The sequence below is a fragment of the Chrysemys picta genome, chromosome 3 (assembly GCF_011386835.1).
Source record: "Chrysemys picta bellii isolate R12L10 chromosome 3, ASM1138683v2, whole genome shotgun sequence".
Lineage (NCBI taxonomy): Eukaryota > Metazoa > Chordata > Testudines > Emydidae > Chrysemys > Chrysemys picta.
The window spans coordinates 127258873-127279807 of record NC_088793.1 but is presented as its reverse complement, the minus strand read 5'-3'; the positions used below and the strand labels follow the sequence as shown (position 1 = coordinate 127279807).

General features: G+C 43.0%; 1 protein-coding gene across 1 annotated transcript; it reads left to right on the top strand.

Moving 5' to 3' along the window:
• Positions 1 to 1207: 1207 nt before the first annotated feature.
• DACT2 (dishevelled binding antagonist of beta catenin 2) lies at positions 1208 to 17713 on the top strand. Its single transcript, XM_005303947.4, has 4 exons — positions 1208 to 1721; positions 7482 to 7614; positions 9767 to 10054; positions 14396 to 17713. Exons 1-4 carry the CDS (start codon positions 1488 to 1490, stop codon positions 16192 to 16194), a joined length of 2454 nt encoding a protein of 817 aa, XP_005304004.2. The 5' UTR covers positions 1208 to 1487; the 3' UTR covers positions 16195 to 17713.
• Positions 17714 to 20935: the final 3222 nt, after the last annotated feature.

Below are 20935 nucleotides of genomic sequence, written 5' to 3'. Positions count from 1 at the left end.
GCTACGGTAGCAATGATTCATATCCTAGTGGCAGCAGTAGGAAATTTGTTTCCTGCAGTCTGCCTCATCTATGTCCATTGTGTTCATCGGACCCCTATAGCGTAAGTGCTTCTTTTCTTCCTCTACACGGCTCTGGCCTGTGTATTAACCTTGCTGTCTGCTGACCAAATGTCTTCTAGGATTCCTGCATGCGGCTGCCTGTGTTTGAAATTGTAAGTGTAGGCATTTCTGGATAGCAACAGCTTTGTTGTGTTAGGTTTCCACTGTCAGCTGTGCTTTCAGGCACCATTTACCACATACCCTCAACCCTCCATATGACCTTTTCTGGGGTGAGACATGCAAGCCAGCCACATCAGCTGCTTGCACATAAGTCTCTGGCACCCTATCTGGGTGACCATGGAGCAAGCACTGTTATTGCAACTTTGAGTGCAGTTTTAGAGTGTTGCCTAATCTCCATCTGAGGGATGGGAGAGGGCAGCAGATCGTGGGTGAGAGTCAGAAAGAGAGAGAGAGATGAAGTTACAAAATGTGTAGTTTGTATATGAAATTGTACAGATGGATATAACTAACTTTACACTGTGTGAAACCTCAATGGACCAAATTCTGACCTCACACTGGTGTAAATCCAGGATAATACCATTGGTTTTAGTGGAGTTACTGGCAGATTTACAGTGGTGTAAGTGAGATCAGAATTTTGGCCCTCTGACTTCAGACGGGTTGACCCAGCAATCAGTGCAGAATTTGGCCCCAGGTAAGGAGGTAAGAAAACGTGTATATTCAGAAAGCTGCTCGCTGTGTAATGTAAAACAGCTGAGCCTCAGCCCTCCCTGCACCTCCCCCCGCCCCACATTCCAGGCTTTTACTGTATTTTGAATTTGGGATTAAGGCTGCACGAAGCCTCCTGTAATCACTTTGCTGCCGGATTTATGCAGCCTCCACGCGTGGGGACGCTTGGGCCACAAGACGGCGCAGAGAAGTTCTCCCTCTCTTGCTGGGGTCCGTTTCCCCAGGGTCGGGGACGGCAGAGCAAGACGTAACCTCGGGGGCTGGATTTGCCCTTGCCCAAAGAATCCTAGAATCATAGACTATCAGGGTTGGACGGGACCTCAGGAGGGCATCTAGTCCAACCCCCTGCCCAGAAGGCTCATCAGTCAGTCACCCGCACCACCCAGCCCCACCAGCCGCCTCCTGGCAAGGGGAGGGGAGTTGCGGAAGGGGCGGGGGAGGAGGGAAAGGAGGACGATCCACCTCTATCCACGCAGATAGGTGGCCCCAGGGCGCAGAGCCATAGGCACAGCCCTCCCCTCTGCCTCCCGCCCCTTCCCCCTGCTCCAAAACCGCAGGAGCCGCAGTGGCTCCGCAGCACTCCCTCAGCTCCAGTGCCAGCAGCCGGGAGAGGGCGAGCAGCTCCGGCCCAGCCCCAGCGCAGCCCGCCCCCCTCGCTGGTAGCCCATTGCCATGGCCCGGGCGGGTGCCAGCCTCTAAAGATGCTGGGGGAGAGCCAGCAGCACCGGCCGGGCGGCTGGGATCGCTGCAGGGTCGGGGAGAGGCTGCAGGCGGCCCTGGCCGGCCTCCAGGAGCTCCAGGTGCTGCGGGAGAAGCAGCGGGCGCTGGTGAGCGGGGCCCTGGCCATGCAGCAGCAGCCGGCAGCCCGAGGGGACCAGGCGCGTAGCAAGGAGCACAGGCTGGAGGCCACGCTGACTGCCTTGAAGGAACAACTGGTAAGGGCTGAGGCGCCACGGTAGCGAACCGCCCAGCTGTTCGGCCAGATGTTTTCTCTAGAATACGGTGTTAATCATCGGAGACGCCGAGCGTGTGTTTTGTGTCTGGGGGCAGAGTGCAGGCTAAGCGTGTGTGTGTAACTATTTCTCTCCATCTATCATACCCACCTCTAGAGGGTAAGTTAGAACTCCGATGATGAGAACAAACTGAAACACGGACTGGCTCAGTAAACAGGCGGTGTCTGTACAGTATTTAGTCCACGCAGCGGTAGAAACACGCGCTCATGCACAAGCGCACATTTGTGGATTCGCTCGCTGCTGTCTTTAACTTGTTCCATTCATAACTCTATCCTAACGTGTGATGTGAGAGAAAAATCTTTGCCACTGTGCAATGCAACAGAAAAATGATTCCCCCCCCCCCTTCACATCATGATGCTCCTGGGTTTTTTTAAAGTAACATTTCCTGTCTGTATCAGATGATTTGAGCAAGTTTTGTATTTGGCTACTCCACACATTTGGACATTTCAAGTTTAGTATAAAAAAGTGTGAGTGGATTGTTCAGTGTGAAAATGATTATCTGGGGCAAAATGGTAGGAACGACGGATGAGTGTTTTCCAAGACACTGGTATTTGTGCCTGAAATTAACGTCTGTTTTACCTTTTGTTGATTATAAAAATATTATAAATCATTTTTGATTTACTGTAATTTAGCCTGCTTGAAATAAGAATAGTGGCTGCAGCTATTCATTCCTGCCAAATGATTTACAGCCTATTTCTGTAGTTTGGCATTGAATCTAGTTCTTTTGCACATAAAATGTATGTTTTGGCTAAGTATGTCAAAGACACTTTGTCTACACGACATACCAATTCCCATCTTATTCTGTGTGGTATGTAATTTTGTTTGTTTTATATGTTTAAATAGAGTAGCACCTAAGTACACAAATCTACAGACGTCAACTTGTAATAGGGGAGAATTAATGAAACTGGAAATCGGCTCTAAAAGTCTTGTTTTTGGAGAGTGGGAGCTTTGTTTAGAGCAATGATTGACCACTTGATAGATGTAGGCTCTTTTACATGTCTGAATATGCATTTGAAGGAAATCTGTGCTTAATTATTTAGAAGCACTGCACAAGCATCTTTAAGTGTCAGGTAGAAAATGTAGCTATGTCTTTTGAGGGAAATAATTTTGCGAAGACATCACTAAAACTACAGGACAGGCAGTATTAATCAGCACTGACAGCCTTCCTACATGCCAGTCATAATATATGGGCACTGGTACATTCAGTTTCAGAATTCATGACTACAGACACTATTATAAGTTTTTTTTTATTTAATAAGATTTGGTTACGGTTTTTTACTGAGTGCATTTTCATCAGACTAAAGTACATGTCATGTGCCAGACAAAATGCTGAATGCTCTAACCTGAACTGTTTTTTAATAGGACAAGGAATAAAGCTGATGATTAACTTGATTTAAGTAGTATACATATCAGACTTGTCAGCACTCATCTTATTTAAAAGTAACTATTTAGAGCTGAAGATCAAACTTTTTCTAATGTATATATGTGGGGGAGTAAGGGAGGAGGAAGGATCAGGAAAACTTCTGGCTTGTATCCCTTAAATACTTTATTCTGGAATGGATTGCCTGATCAAAAGAGGGAAATAATTGAATTTGTTTGACATCAGCCTTGCATTTAACACTTGTACATTTTTGTGGAAGGAAAAAAAATCTAAATTAGGACTGAAACTAGTTTCATAAAAAAGAATACAATCAAAGGCTAGAGGCTTTAATCTCTCTAGTACTGGCAATTACACACATCAGTAAGCTCAAAGTTAATTCAGAGCTCTCTCCCTCCCCATATTGGTGTTAGACTTGGTCATCAGTTATCAATCAGGTGTGAAAACAGAAAGGATATTCATTAAGTGTAGGCAGTTTTATCAGACAGAATCTCAGAGTGAAAATTGGCTTTAACCTTCAGGGAACCTAAGCACCACTTGTGAAAACACAGCAGCAAGCATATCTTGATTAAAGTCAAAATTGCAGCACAAGTGTACTGCCAACCACTTGATTACCTGTCATTGATAATTTTAACTAATGGCTGCACTTTATGTTTTTAACAAAAAAGAAAAGATGATTTAAAACATTTATTGCCCGCTCAAGACCACTGGGTTAATATATACACTTAGTGACCTCTGACCAAAGTGATCCATTGGTGTTTGACACAAGGTGTTGTGCTGTAATTACACATTTGTTTATATATTTTCCAAATAAGACATGAAAGTGGGAGATTAGTTTTATCAGGACTTGTCTGGCTATTAATTATGCTTTCAACAGGGTGAGGCAAACTAGACCATAAAATTCTAGTTTTGAAATAAAAAGCAGATACAGCTGCAGGAATCATGAGAAATGTGTTGTTCTCGTTCACCCTTGGAAAAGGACTGCTTTCACCAGGAGGTGCCACTGCAGTCATGGGAAATAAGTAGAGATATTTTTTCCTGGGGGATGATGCCAAAAGGCACAAGAAAGGCTATATAGAGTTAGGTTTTTCACAGAAATTGGATTGTGCCATGTGTTGAGTAAGCGACACACCACTTCTAATTATGGTGGAGTCTAGATTTCCAGGTCCCAGTTTGGCAAACACAACATAGGTGAAAAGTTCTTCCCCTCCCCTAAGCAGCCCTTAAGTTGGAAGGTTTCAGAGTAGCAGCCGTGTTAGTCTGTGTGTTAGTCTGTATCCGCAAAAAGAAGAACAGGAGTACTTGTGGCACCTTAGAGTCTAATAAATTTGTTAGTCTCTAAGGTGCCACAAGTACTCCTGTTCTTCTTAAGTTGGAAGACTCAGATACAAGATAGGAATGGTTAAACATGGGTTGGTCTTGCAGTGTAGGTGAAACCAAGCTTTAAGCATATTCCTGAACTGCACTACAGCCTTTGGACTTTAGCAGGGTTGTAGCCTTGTTCAGGGACACAGTTGGGTGTCTTCTTCATAGCAAAAGCAAACCATGTCAGGTTTGCAATTGGATCCCTCCTCTCCATCCCCAGTAATTGTAACAGTGGAGATAGGATGAGACTCTCATTGCAGAGATGGTGAAGGGAAGCAACATTGAGTGGCACTACCTAGTTGCACTGACTATTAAGAAAGCTAATCTAGTTTCCTGAGATGACATTTTGGTAGCGTTGAGTAGAAGGAAGAGGAAAGAAGGTACTCAAACTTAGTAAAAATAAGTAATTCTAAGGTTCTTTAGGTATGCGAATGGGCAGAAATTCAAGGCAATATCACCCACTATTTCTCAAATGTTTCCCCAAATAATATTATTTATAAAATGAAGTCAATTGAGTGCAATCATTTTGCATCGTCTAGTTCCAAATGAATTATCAGATTATGAAAATGTGGTGAAGGGTCATGTAGGTTTATGCTGAAATGTCAAGAGAAAAGACATTCCAATCTCTTGGGTCTTGACAGATTCTATACACTTCAGAATGTCATTATCTCTCTGCTTTTATATGGGAGAGAGAGGGAAACTTTAAAAAAAAAATTTGATGTGTACCAGAAATCAGATGAAGTAATGCGTACTGTCAGAGCCTAAACTTATAACCACAGAAGTCAACAGTAAAGCCGCCATCACTTCAAAGCTGCAATACTGGGCCCTAAATGATTGGCCAAGATTTTTCAAAGGTGACTAGTGATTTTCAGTGCCTCAGTTTGATGTGCCCACCTGCCTTCTGAGAATCAGGCTCCTTTAAGGGTCTCAAATTGGGCACCCAAAAACGGAGGCCATCAAGAACACTAGTTGCTTGTGAAAATGGTGTCCCAGTTGCCCATGCAAGCAGTGTACTTCAGACTTCTTCACATCTGCACGCCTCAGAGTAAATAGATGGTTTCATTCTGCTTCATGAAAAATTCATTTTGTGAACTGAGAAACCTTGAGTTTAGGATTTATTGTTCAGGGTGCTGCTTGCTGCTTTTTTTAAAAAAATAGTCTGAGTTATCTGAATAATTTAAGGAGCACTTGTTCTCTTGAAGCCTAGAAGGAGTTAATGAACAGTGTGGAGTCCCCGTAGTGGGGGACAATGGGAAAGGGTTAACAAGGATGATGTAACTCATGCATATTGGTTAAAGCGAAAGCTCAAGGGTGTAATAAATAATCTCTGAATATCTGAGAGCCTTGTTGAACACTTTGTGGCCTCTCTGCCATTAATCAGAAACAGAAATCACAGACTGAGGAATTGGCTGGCAAAACATTAATCATTAAGCAATTAATTCCAGCCATCCAAACAAAACTTTGTGATTTCCTGAATGGGGGGACTCAGGGAGGCACAACATGTTTAGTTTCCTCAAAACAATTAAAAGAAACTAAAGAGAGTTGAAAAGGTAAGTATTCATCATGAGATGGAGAAGAAGTTGTTCTTTACTATTTAGTTCTAACCTTAACACATTTCTTTTGTGACAGGAAGAACAAAACCCCTCCCCTCTGTTTTGTTAGGAAGCAGTTGTTGGCTCGTGCCTAAGCTTTCTTGTACATATGGCACTAATAAAGGGCCTCACACTTCTTGTGCCTTACAAGTTTCATCCAGTTCTTTAGGATTCCAAAGCAGGCTGGAGAGATCTTTTCAGTCCCTTGAGCAACGTTGCCAGCTCTTACAATTTTATTATGAGTCTCATTAAAGCTCCAGCTCCTGGCACCTCGGAATTACATCAGAGTGTCAGCATCAGTTTTTGTTGTTGTTGTTGTTTGCTTAAGTTTTTAGCTCTCATGGTTGTGGAGAAAAGCCTGAAAACATGAACCCTAAAGGTTCAAAAACCAGAAACCAAATAAAAATAACCCCAAATATATATATATATATATGATTTTTAAGCCAACTTCATGGTTTTGGGATCCTGAACTCAATGGTTTTGTTTTATACTCCTATAACTATAGAGAAATGTCTTCAAAGCAAACCAAATATGCTTGCTGTGCCCTGTGTGATAAGATAAATTTACTTTTTATAGTGTCCATTCATCGTGAAGGATAAAGTGTTCTTACAGACTACGTATCGCTTATCCTCCACTAAGGCCATGTCTATACTACCACTTTTGTTGGTATAACTTGTGTCACTCCGGGGTGTGAACAAAACAACCCCCTGCGCGACATAAGTTACACCGACTGAAGCGCAGGTGTGGACAGCACTATGTCTGCGTGAGAGCTCCCGCCGGCGGGGAGGTGGTTTTATTATGTCGACGGGAAGAGTGGCTACATGAGCAATCTTACAGTGGCGCCGCTGCATTGATACATCTGTGTTGGTGTAAGCTCATTATTGTAGACATGGCCTAAGATGCAGCAGACCCTTCTGAGGTGAAATGTAGGAGATGTTGTTACCATTATATATCAATACAATTACACAGTGGACCCAATGCAACCCCACTGGAGTCAGTGTAAAGTTTCCCATTGACATGAGAGGAAGTTGGACCAGTCCCAGTGTGTTACAGAAAAGGAAGAGAAGAATAACTGTTTCAGTGTGAAAATACATAGAAAATATTTAGGGTAGGTAGGCAGAATACAGGATATTCTGAGAAGCAGAGTGTTTTATACTTATGTCTGATTTCAGAGTCATTACATTAGCCAATTACTGTAGTCCTTAGCTGAGCAAAACTTTCAGTGGTACTTTTGCTTCAGGAGTACATAATTTGGTTAATATACATGGCAAATTCACGGCATATAGCCCTGAGATCTTTACTAGGACTATTCTTTATTTCCCCCTTCTTTCCATGACCTGTGAATAGTCACGTTTAAGGAGACAGGATGTTGGCTTGAAAAGTCACCTGGATCAGCTGGACCAGCAAATAAGTGAACTGAAGCTGGATGTCAGGAAGTCCTCTAGCGAATACCTCGACAGTGACAGCAGACCCAGCTCAGGTAATGCACTCTTGACAATTTATTTATTATGGTTCTAGTGGAATTTGTATGAATTCATAGACTCATAGAGTTTAAAACCAGAAGGAACCATTAGGTCATCTAGTCTGACTTCCTATACAGCACACGCCATTCAATTTCACCTGATTCCCCCTGTATTGAGCCTAATAACTTGTGTTTGGCTAAAGAATATCTTTCAGAAAGGCATCATCCAGTCTTGACTGGAAGACATTCAGAGATGGAGAATCTACCACTTCCCTTGGTGGTTTGTTCCAGCAGTCAATCACCCTCACTGCTAATGATTTGTATCTGATTGCTAATTTGAATTTGTCTGGCTTCAGCTTCCTGCCACTGGTTCTTGTTATGCTCTTCTCTGCTAAATTAAAGACCCATTATAGTCTAGTATTTTCTCCCTCTCAAGGTACTCATACTCTAATCAAGACACCTCTCAATCTTTTTGATGAGCTCTCTTCACTGTAAGGAATTTTCTCCAGCTCTCAAACTGTATTTGTGACTCTTTTCTGAACTCTCTCCAATTTTTCAACGTCCTTTTTAAAAATGTGGCCACCAGGTCTGGTTGCAGTGTTCCAGTACCAGTCACACCAATGCCATACAGAGGTAAAATCAACCTCTCTACTCCTATCCACTTCTTTATACATCCAAGGATCCCATTGGCCCTTTTTGCCATAGCATCGCACTGGGAGCTCATGTTCAGTTGCTTGTTCACTATGACCCCTAAATTCTTTCCAGAGTCACTGCTTCTCAGGATGCAGCCCCCTCCCTCCCTTCTGCAGGTATGGAACTGCTAAATGAAACTCAGTGCATTAATTAAACATAAATATCTCTTGTGTGAAATGGAAAATATTGGGGTATTTTAAATGGTGCACATTAAAAATTCCTGCAATTAATATTTTTCTGTAGTGCTGTCTGAGAGCTGAGCAGAAAATAGGCACCTTTCCATCTTTCCTTCTCTTCAGGTACAGTTGGGATTTTGGGTCCTCTGTTTTTGGCTGCCCAATTTGAGACCCATCAAAGGTGCCTTATTTTCAGAAAGTGCTGAGCACCATGCTCTGAAAATGAGACTCTTTTAGGCTGCCTCAGTTGGATAGTCAAAAACTGAGACACTCACAGTCACTAGTTGCATTTGAAAGTTTATGCTGTTATTTTTGGGGGGGAAAAGACATAGGAATAGATTATCAAAAGGCTCATCTCTCATTTGAACTTCAAGCTGGTTCAACATGATCATGTGCTTAAAGTTAAGTGTGTGCTCGCTTGTTATGCTGGTTGAGGGCCCAAAGTGAATAGATCAAACCCAATAAACTGTGGTTGAACTGGAGTGCATCTTGTAGAAGGACATCCCATCTCAATCAAAAAACCCAGTGATCATGAATTTACCACTGTAGCAAATGGCAGAGAGGATTTATTGTTTATTCATAGGGCCCTACCAAATTCAGGGTCCATTTTGGTCAATGTCATGGTCATAGGATTTTAAAAATTGTAAATTTCATGATTTCAGCTATTTAAATCTGAAATTTCACGGTGTTATAATTGTAAGGACCCTGACCCAAAAAGGAGTGGTGGGACGGGGATGTCGCAAGGTTATTGTAGGGGGGGTGGGTTGCGATACTGCTACCCTTACTTCTGCACTGCTGCTGGCGATGGTGTTGCCTTCAGAGCTGGGCAGCTGGAGAGCGGCGGCTGCTGGCAGGGAGCCCAGTTCTGAAGGCAGAGCCACCAGCAGCAGCAGCGCAGAAATAAGGATGGCATGGTATGTTATTGCCACCCTTACTTCTGCGCTGCTGCTGGCAGGGCACTGCCTTCAGAGCTGGGCATCCAACTAACAGCCATCGCTCTCCAGCTGCCCAGCTCTGAAGGCAGCACAGAAATATGGGTGGCAATACCATGACCCACCCTAAAATAAGTTTGCAACCCCCCCTGCAACTCCCTTTTGGGTCAGGCCCCCCAATTTGAGAAACGCTGGTTTTCCCCCATGAAATCTGTACTGTACAGGGTAAAAGCACAAAAAAGACCAGATTTCACGGGGAGAGACCAGATTTCATGGTCCGTGATGCATTTTTCATGGCCAAGAATTTGGTAGGGCCCTATTTATTCACTGTAAGCCAGAAAGATTTTTGTATTTATTTGAACTCTACAGGCTTTTACGACCTGAGCGATGGTGGTTCCTGCTCACTATCCAACTCTTGCACATCTGTGTACAGTGAGTCCATATCCTCCTCCCACACCAGTCTGTTGCCGAGCTGTCAGCAGCCCAAAACACGGCTCAGTGTCTTTGATTATCGGCCCAAGTCTGCAGACGAAACCACTGTGCACACCACTAAGTTCCAGCACCAAGGAGTCTATGTCAGTGATGGATATCGAATCAAGGCTAGCACGGACATTTCTGGAACTCCTGCCAGGTCCAGACCAAGGCCAGTTTCCACAGGTAATTGGTTGCAGAACTGAATGACGTGAAGGGAAGACGAACGTTGATAGTCCCACTTATTACATTTAGCATCATAGTGTGACATATGAATAGTGCAGCTAATACAATAGTGTGCATTTGAAAATACACAAAAGCAAAAACAAAAAAATAAAAATAAAATCAAACTACTTACTGCCTAATTCTCAGCTATAGCATAATCAGGCACCTTTAACGAATAACAGACAAGGAGGATATTTCCAAGGAGATCAGCATATAAAGCCTGAGAAGTTGTTGTAACACTTGTTTGATTAGTTTTGATTAAATTTGCCAGCATTTGAGTTTGCGAAATCAGCAAAATAGCAGCTATTTTGTGAAATATCTTGCATGAGCTGAGAGAGGTGTGTGAAAATTCAACCAGGGGAAAATAGCAAAAATTTGTTAATTTATTGAGGAAGATTGCAAAAATCTGAGCAGAAGGAGCTGCCTCCTTGAGCATAGATTGTGTCATGGAAGTGTTTCAGTTTTTGGTGTCTGTTTTCCCATTCTGTTGTACAGTGAGAATGATCGCATTTACCTACCTACCTACATTGAAAATTCTATGGACAGCGTAAACCTTGTTTACATTCAGATTTTTTACTATTTACAGATCAGGATAACAGACACAGAGAGGTTAATTGATCTTTCCTGGTCTCCGTGTGGTCTACTGAAATAGGCAGGGGCCTGAGAGCCAGCCTTGAGTTGAAATCCTGGGTCTGATGTTGACTTACTTTGTAACCTTGATTCTTGCAAGTCTTCTGTTTACCCAGATATAACAAAGGTGAATAATAATTTACCTCCTACATAGGGGTCTTGTAAGACCTAACTAAAGAATGTTTATAAATTGCTACGTAAGAGCAAAATATTAAAGACCCTTAGAGGCAGAAATAGAATTTTAATGGTTCCAGGCCTGTCCTTGTTCCTCTATATCTGTGGTTCTCCACCCTAACAGTTTCTTTCCATGACCCCTGAGTTTTCAACAGATAACCACTATGGGTGGGGGGTGCTGCTGGGTGAGGGAATGAGTGATGTTGAGTGGGAAAGGTGGAGAAGGTAGTGATGGTGTGTTCTAGGATGCTATAGCTCATCCCTTCTCTCCCAACCACTGCCTGCTATTTGCTCTGTTTTGGGGAAGTGCAGCTTCCAGATGCTGTGAGCTGCATGGACAGTCTGGCTGTGGAGTCCAGACAGCCAACTCCACAGCATCTTGAAGAGGCAATTTCTGCAATATTGAGTGTGGGGTGCAAAGGAAGTGAGGGATAGCTACGGTGGGTCAGAATAGCGTCAACAGGAGAAGAGAGCAAACTTCTCCTTCCCTCTCCAGTGCTTGTTGTCTTTGGGCCCTATTGCCTGCCAGTTTTAGACCGGCTGAACTTTTTATTCTGCTTGCAGTGTTCTTGTAGCCGTGTTGGTCCCAGGACATTAGAGAGACAACATAAGTTGGTCCTGTAAAAGATATGACCTCACCACCTTGTCACTCGCTCTCTCTAGCAGGGGTGATTTTGCTGGGAGCCAATGATCAGCCTCTTGCAAATCCCTACTCAGTTCCACCCCACAGGCTGAGAATCACTGCCCTAGAGTAGGGTTTCTCAACCCATGGGTTGCGACTCAAAATTGGCTTGCTAGTATGTGTCCAAGTGTTGCGGGGCTGGCTGGGCTTGGCTCCCCACTCTGGGCTTTACAACCTGGTCATATTACCATTCAGTTTTGGCCCAGCTATCCCTCTGTCATGCCCCCCGGGGAGGCAGGAGTAGGTCTGGAGGCATTTTGGGAGGTCTTTGGGTCACAACAGACCATCAAGGTTTACAAATGGGTCCTGAGCCAAAAAAGAGTGGAGAACCACTGCTCTAGAGCATGTGGTTGGCTCCTCAAGGGGGTAGTGATGGTGACCTCCTGGAAAATGTGCTCCATTACTCCTGTTTGAATTTTTGTACAGTTTTTTATTTTCATCCTGGTAAAGAGTGGGTCAGTAAATTTGTTGTGGGGCTGATACCATGTTTGTAATAGGACTAAATCAGCCCTGTGAAACTTTCTATTGACTCATTTTAGACAAATAGAATAGAACTGTACATGAGTCCTCACATAAAGAAATATTCCTAATGTTATCTAAGCTAGAATGTGGGTTAGAATTTTAAACTCTAGTCCCTTTGCCTTTTTTTGAATGGGATGTGGGGAACAGACTAATTTGTTCTGTGCTGGATGCAGAAGACAGAGGTAGATGCCAGAACAACCCTCTTTCTTTTGTATCCAGCCACACACAACTAAAAGCCGGACAAAAAGATACCAATGTTACACCCTGTGAATGAGTTCTTCAATCTAAGGAATTTCATGATGTGTGTGTGGATAGATATTTAAGACTTCATCCTGACTGTTGAAATAACAAGGGTGCAAATGTCCCGGTGCAAATGCCCCAGTGCATGAACTGCAGATAGTTCAACATTTGTAAGTCTCCCCATGTCGTCTTCTAGTAGTACAGAAAAGGTTAACATAATTTACTCACCTTTTCTGAAGCTTATTTCTCCTGATTCTTGGGTTTGCTCTGCAGCACAAAGCAGTGAAACAGGGAATTTATCTGGCTCCCTATGGAATCCCTGTGTGCAAGGGGAATTCCTGAGTGGTGTAGAGCTGTTAGTTCCTCTACAAGACCTATTTTCCCAGCCCCTAGCTCGGGATGTTCTCTGGAGAAAAGGGGACTATGGGGCTGTCGGCAGCCAGGTGTAACTTACATCAGCCCTAAAGTTACTTCAAGTTATGATGGGGACTGAACTTGTTCCTAGAAACTCCAGTTTCAAGGGAACATGTCTAAGAACTTGTCTATACAGAGAATTAGTGCAAGGCAAGCTGGGGTGTAAATCTACCACACTCTAGCATGCCATGCAATAAGTTGCCATGTGTAACCTGCTACCACACACTAAAAGTTGTGTAGTGCGCTTTGACCTACTGCTGAAACTGCAAGTAGCTCAAAGTGCAGTAGTGGAGCAGAAGGGTCCATACAGCCAGTTACTATGGTGTATAATCACCCCCCAGCTGGCCAGGTATTAACTCTGCATTTAGACAAGGCCTCAGACACAGTGGAGGATCTAAACCATTGTCTATTTCTCTTTTGGGGTGAAGATAATTCTTAGTCTATTCCTCCAAATGTCTTTTTAAAACACACACACCTACCTGCAAAAGAATTTTTCAATTTACCTCCCATTTAATAAAGTCTCTTAAGTGTTGCCTGCTAGAATCAAAGACTCCAAGAACAGCGAATGCAGCGGGTGACTCACTTCAGAAAGGCAACCCTCTGCAACTTTGTTTTCAAATGAAGGGAAAAGATCCAATTAAGAGGTTTCATTGGATTCCGGGGGAGAAGGAGTGAGCCTGTAAAATGCAAAATGCATCTAAATGGCTTTCCAATGTAGTTAAAGTGTTAGTGCTCACTGCAGTGTCTCACTGAGGCAAAATGTAAAAGAACACAGCAGTAGTTGCCAGCTCTGAAGGGATTAAGAGACACTTTGACTTTAGCTCCATTAAGTCCGGTTAAAGCAGTTGGTTCAGGACTGTAGATTTCAAAAGACACATGAACCAGGATGGGGAGGGCAGTTTGAATTCAAAGTTAACCATTAGAACCAATAATATTAACTGTTTACCTCCTGGGAATTTCAAGAATTTATTTCCTCAGTTGCTATGGGAAGCCTAACCCTGAGAGAGTCTCTAGCTGGTCCTGAGAGGAAAGAATTAACAAATTCTGCTAGACTTTAATGGATTTTTTTATGTGACATTTGACTTTAGACTTCCTGGTACTTGGATTCTTTTTACACCTCTCTTGGGAGATAATCTTTTTTTTTTTTTTTTTAGTGCCTTTTGAGCTGTGTAGTTTTAAAACATTTTAATGGCACAAGCATTAATTTTTCTTAAGTGACCACAGTTTAAACCTCAAGTAAGACATGGGTTCAGTCATTTGCTTTTAAAATCATTGGTCCAGATTCCGATCATTATATACGAGTGTAAACCCACTGAAAGCAGCCGTGTTACTCAGGATTTACACTGGTGTAACTGAAATGAGAATCTGCCCTTTTGCATTTACCCATTCATTGTTTTTACATGGGTGTGTTCTAAAGCACGTTTTCCTCACACTTTTATGGTCTCAACAAGAAAATAATACAAAGAAATGCAGAGTTCTTGGGGTATTAAAACTTATTTTTGTCACGATTACACTAAAATACTCATTAATGACAAAGGACATGAAATAGTCTCTGAAATATCTCCTTGAAATATAAGGTGTGGCAATAGAAGAAATTACCTGTGATATAACTCTTTGATTTATTTCCATTCGATATCCAGGTGACCTGGAAAGACGTCTGCCAGAAGACACTGGATTTCAGAAAGTGACAGACCCCAAATCCGTGCCCCCCCTTTGTCATGGAGTGGAATTCCAGTTCCAGAGTGTGGACCCAAAATACCAAAATGACTTGGTCTCCAAGAGCGGCAATGATGTGTATCCTTACCCAAGCCCTCTTCATGCTGTGGCTTTACAAAGCCCACTTTTTTCTCTGGTGGGGGTACCATTGGAAACAGACAACCACTCTTCCCCCAATAAACCCATGCCTAGTGTTACAGGCCCTAGCTTGATTAGGACTAGGCCAGTCATTGAGGCCAGGCCAGGGGGTTATATCAACAAACTGCTGCAGCTGACAAGATGCAAAGGGAACAATCATGCAGATGCCAGTGAGAGGGTTTCAACAAAGAGCCAGCCATCCACAATGCCCCAGAGACTCATTATAACCCCCAGCACTGGTGGAGTGAAAATTAGCAGCAGCAGCAGCAACCAGCTGGAAAAACAAGGGAACTCTCTGGAAGGTAACAAAGCTGAAGGGAAACTGCAGAGGGAGGTGCCTGAAGGGGAATGTGCCAAGCAGCAGGGGACTGTTCACTGTGTGAATGTAGAGCAGCCATCCAACCTGCCTGACCCAGAGTCGTCAGCTGTAAATAGTTGTTACCCTGCCAAGTCAACAGCCAGAGGCTCTCCTCTGGCAGAAGCAGTGGGGAGAGGCCTGGAGCACAGTTCCTCCTGCTCACAGATATGCTACAAGGTCTCTAGTCCAGGTATCTTGAACACTAAAGCTATCCTTCCCAGAAAGCCTAACAGAAGGTGCAGCACCCTCAAGCTGGCTAATGCAGGGGGTGATGAGCCAGTGACTCAGAGTGAATTTGTTCACGCCCAGTTTGTCCCTGCAGAATCCCATCAAGTCAGAGTGAGGTTTGCCAGCTCCAAAATGAAGTCTGTGAAGGTTAAGAGAAGGAACAGTGAGAAGGTGCTAAGGCCTGGGAAGCAGACCCTTTGTGCAGAAAAGTCAAGGGGAGCCCATGGAGCTGCCAGGCTGCCTGTTGAGTGGAATTTGCCTCAAAAACAGCATGGAGGAAAGAGCCTTGTCAGGAGATCTACATACGCTGGAGAGGTTACTGGCAGGTCTTGTTCAGAGTCCAGCCTATTCCCCGTGCAATTCCGAATCCCCCCAGCACCATCCAGGCCTGAACTTTACCGGGCATCTGCTAATGCACTGTATTCTCTTGAAACGGCTTACATAGACACAGCCACCAAGAAAAAACAGCGTAAATGGCAGTCCACTGTGGAGATCTCAGCAAAGGCTCACCTTGCCAGCCTCTCTAGTGGCTTTGGCCTAGGGCCACCAAGACAGCCAGTAAGGAGAGCAGGGGTCCTGCGTACTGTAAGCATGAGGGCACGTTCAAAGCATCACCGCCATGGAACATATGCCAAAAGCGAGTCAGACCATTCTGAATACTCCGCTGAATGTGCTTCCCTTTTCCACTCCACCATTGCAGAGACCAGCGAAGGTGAGGTCAGTGATTACACAACCAACTGCTTTGGGGACAGCGAGTCCAGTGAAAGTGATTCAGAGGGCAGCAGCAATAGCAGCAGCCTCACTCTTGACTATGATGATGCCGATGAAAGCGAGTTGGTCTGGCCCGAAGCTTCTGTTAGGCAGCCAGCAGCTGTCCAGGCCTCTTCCAAGCCTCTTCCCCCCATGCCCAAAATCTGTCGTATCAAAGCTTCAAAGGCACTGAAGAAGAAGATTAGGAGATTCCAACCTGCCAGTCTAAAGGTTATGACCATGGTTTAAGTGAGAGCAAGCATCTGTTTATCCCAATGAGATATCATGCTGGCTCTGGCTCATTTACAAAACAAAAGGACTTATGCTCAAAGAACAGGACAGTTTTAAAGGAACTCTGAACAACCTCCAGATCCACATAAGGGACCTTTTCATTTGCTAATGGCCATATATTTGACCCTGTATCTAATTTCCTCTTTTGCCATGTAGTCTGTAAATATGTATTTGTGTATATAGCGTGATGCCTTTTCTTCCTATACTTCAGAGGTCACTGCAGTTAAAAACGAGGTGGCAAGCCCAAACAACCTCGTCCATAAGATTTTCTGGGGAAGGCTTTTAGTGTCTGTTGCCCATGTGCACCCACAGAGCTTCCCCAGTTTGAGATACAAAGGCCTCCCAAGAAGGGCAGCTCTTCCCCAACTGAAGATACTGAAGCTTCCCTACACTAAGGATCTCTCCACAACCTGAGATGTGAATCTTCTCCCAGTGAGACACCTATGCACTCCTCCTATTAGCCACCCATCTTTTCCTGTGCCCATCTGGTAGAGAACTAGAGAGCTCTCCTTGGTTTCCTCCACATTAGGATGGACCATTCCCACACCAGCCCCGGTCACTAGGAGGCCGGGCCCCTTCTTCAATAGAAATAATTAAAGTTTGAGAAGAGGGGATGTATTTGTGAATAAGAACAAGATTTTGATTCTGTTTCTGTTTACAAAATTGAGGGTATAAATAAGGTTTAAAACCCCCTTTTATGTTATTTCATTTATTCATGTGGTTTTTTTGAATGGACAAAAGAATGTTACGAATGCTCCATATCCTAGTGTGCAAATTGCTGGGGGTGAGAGCACAATAACTCTGCCCCTGCGGTTGCAGACTCAATAAATGCTATTTAATATACTCCAGAAAACTGTTACTGTCTGGCTTCCTGAAAGAAAGCGATTCAGTTTTATTAGCAGCTGATCTGAAATGCAAAGGTTCTAAAGGGCCAATGCTTGCCAGCGGTACCAAAGGAAAACAAAGAAAAGTCCATGGTTTCACTATGATTTTGTGGGTCTGTTTTTCCAGACAGGGTGTTTCTCAGTCAAGGGTTGCTAGAGTTTGGTTGACCTTTATCACTAACCCTTTTGGATCTGTAGTTTAAGAATCCTTGGGCCTGTAGTCCACTATATGCTGATGGAATGAGCTAACTACTTTAAAAAAAAAAAAAAAAGACTTGCACTCAAGGGTTAATGTTGATAATATATTAAAATAAATTTTAAACAAAATCGAGACATATACAGAAAACCTTCCTGGTTTTGAGTGCACTCCCATTCTATGGGCTGCAGGAGACAAGTCTTTCCAAGCAGCTACTCTGAGGTCTGCAATACCTACCAAGTGGCACCAGTGTGATTTCACTTTTTAACTAGGGAGAGTAAAAGAAACTTACATATTGACATGTGAATTTACCAGTTAAAGATGAAGCCAATTGTACTTTGCATTTAAAAATGAACATATTTAAATTGTAGGCTGACATTAAATGTTTCTGTGACTAGAACTGTGTGTTTCTATTTTAGACAAAGTGGTGTAAAAATGTAAGCAATTTTTGGTAGTCAAAGCTAGGCTTTGATGTTTACACTCCAGTAAGACAAATGGGGGAATTTCACGCTTCACACTTGGTGTTATATTGTGTCAGTGTGTCTGGCTACAGAACAAACAAGATGATTTATGGCATGATGGCTTTCTTCAGCACCAGAGGTACATTTTTCATAAAAGCTTTGATTCTGGAGAACATTGGAAAAGTTACATAAGGAACTTTAGATACATGAATTTTCTTCATGTGTAGGTTTCTGTTGCTTCTACTTGGAAGAAGATCATTGTCCAATCCTTTGATTTAAGCCAGTTTAGTTTCAACCTGCAAGAGCATCCTATCTTTGTACCAGATCACAATCTAATTATCACATACGTTGAAAAGTATATTGCTGCCCCCTCAGATTCATACACAGAAGTAGATACTTTGAGGTATGTAGCAAAGTACTCTGTACATCTGAGTCTACAAGATAGCTCCATTAATAACACTCAAGGTGCTTTGATTTTTGAGTGAACAACTCTAAAAAATACTAGACTGACAAATATTTTGAAGTGCTTTATGTATATATTTAAGTAGTGTGAAAACTGGACAGTGTATACCATAAAGACTAAAAACATGTTATCAAATATATTCTGCAAGCACAATGCATTTTATACAAAAATATAACTGTAACCAAGAGGCTGCCACCACAGAGTTGGGTGCATTTTGGTGCATGAAGTGCCCTATTTTGGATGAAAAACAGCAAGGTTGCATGACAGTTTCCATTCTAACTCCCATTTTCACTCATTCAGAATTTTCTGAAACTCTTCCCTTTCAGGTTCATATCCTTTATGCTTGGCCTGTTCCCAAAGATGAATTTTATGGAAAATTTTTAAGTGGTTTTGAGTACTGTGTGTATATGGAAAATATGGCCACACTACTGCAACTGAGTACATGCAAGCATATACCTTTACCCATTCCATTACTTCATTGGGTCTCTCTGTGTGGGCTTAGCCTTAACACCTGAGTTCAGTCCATAACATGATCAGGACCTATATACACACTCTTCCCTTCATAAAAATCTTACGACTTGTTCTTAGGCATCTCTCTTCCTGAAATGGCATGGGGGAGTTTGTTTTCTTAGGTTAATAACATTTTGTTTTGCTATCTGTGCCATGGCATTATTTTTGGCTAGAAATCAGTTCATGAACCTCTTGACTTTTTTTTTTTTAAGTTTGAGTGTTCAGAAAACTAGTCTAAACTGATGTATTTATTTTTCTGTAATCTAAATCCATCCCCCCTAAAAAGAGATTAAAGTAAAAAACAACAAAAGGCAAGGAAGAAAGAATCCTAGCCTGTGTGTTGGGAAGAAAAAAGTACCTCATCAAGTTAAGGCTGGCTCAGATGGGTGCTCTATAGACAGTAAGTATCTCCTTAGTGGAATTTGAACACCAGTAACTCTAGGATTCAAGTTCACCTTTCAAATCTACGATGGTCAAAAGTTGGACCATCCATCCCTTTTTTGTCTAATCCTGGAATTGTCAATGCTAGGGGTTTTTTAAAGTGTAAGAAAGTCAGCATTGGAATAACTTAAGATGCCAAGGAGCCAGAAAAATGGTGTAGTAAGACCCCCAAGCAACTGAAAGTTATGACTTTTCACGCTTTCTATTGACTCCTTGGCATATACATTACACTAATGCAATATCCTTTACATATTACCAGTGTGCATAAGTACCTTTAAGGGATTCTGTCTGATTCTCCACTGGCTTACACCTTGTGTAGTCAAATCAGAATCGCACAAGTGGTAACATTTTGCACCCACTTTGCGGTTGTGCAAAGGACTACACGGGGTAAGGCAGTGGAGAATCAAGCCTAAAAAGTCTAGTTAGTAAGAAGGGGTAGAGCAGGTCTAAGTTAAGCATCACCTTTTAATTTGTCCAGTGAGTGAGCATGCATGTAGCAGAGATTGTTTGAATGAGTGTGACAAAGAGAATGTGAGGGGGGAGATAGGAGTGTGAGAAGGAGGAGGAGAGAGAAAAGGGAGAGTTGACTGAAGACTAGAAAGCGAAAGGAGGTCTGAGCAAAGGAGAAAGTTAAGAAAATAAGACAAAAGCATAAAAAATTCATAGACTTCGAGGCCAGATGGTACCATTATCGTCATCTCGTCTGACCTGCCTATCACAGGCCATAAATTTCACCAGGTTTTCTGCAAGAACAGAAAACCCATGGAAGAGGAGAGAGCTCTGAAGCAAAAGGAGATGAAGCAGAGGAGTTGGTTTGGGGTTTTTTTAAGAGCTGGATCTGCAGGTACAGGGTTAAAAAAGTACAATGAAGGGGTTTGGGAATGAGAGAAACCAGCCAAGAGGACACCAAGGTGGGAAATCCCATTTCTCTCCTCATTCTCTTTAATATAGCTTCCCACCAATTTTATTCTGAAAGGGAAGAGGTGGATTTTTTGGTTGAGAAAAAGGAAAGGGGTGAATAGGCAATCATTGCTCCCAACTGCTCTATACGTTTCCCTGACCCCTATCTATTTCTGTTGTATTCAGGTTCTTATACCTCAGGGCTGGGCTACACTGGAAAAGTAGATTGACCCAGCTATATCACTCGGGGCTGTGAAAAATCCACACCCCTGAGCAATGGTAGTTAAGCCAACCTAGGTTCCGGAATCGACAGTGCTAGCTACTACCTCTGGAGTATGTGGATTACTATGCGGACAGAAGAAACCCCCCCCCCCATTGGCATAAGTAGCATCTACACGGAAGCTCTACAACAGCACTGCTGCAGTACTGCAGCTGCACTGTAATAGTGTTTCAAGTGTAGACAAGCCCTTACTCATCACTGCAGTGGCTGAGCACCTTCCAGAAGCGCAGTAAGCAGCGTGGCTAAATATCTGTCACATGTTGTTTATTATCTCATCCTCTCCTGGGGGAGAAAAATGTACAGTGGACTGTCTTGTTTTGGTAGGGTTTTATATTTGGGGGGGGGGTAATATACATGTTGCTATGTGATTATGTTAGAGAAGGCAAGGTCAAACAAATGCATTTGAAGCAGAAGGTGGTAAGGTTTCTCCTGAATCCCACCTTACCCAATTCACAACAGGTAATACCCACTAGCGTATTCTCTCTTTGAAAACCTGGGCAAGCCACAGTAGATTGAAATAGCTCAACACTTCCTCTGAAACAGAATCACAGATTCTAAGACCCC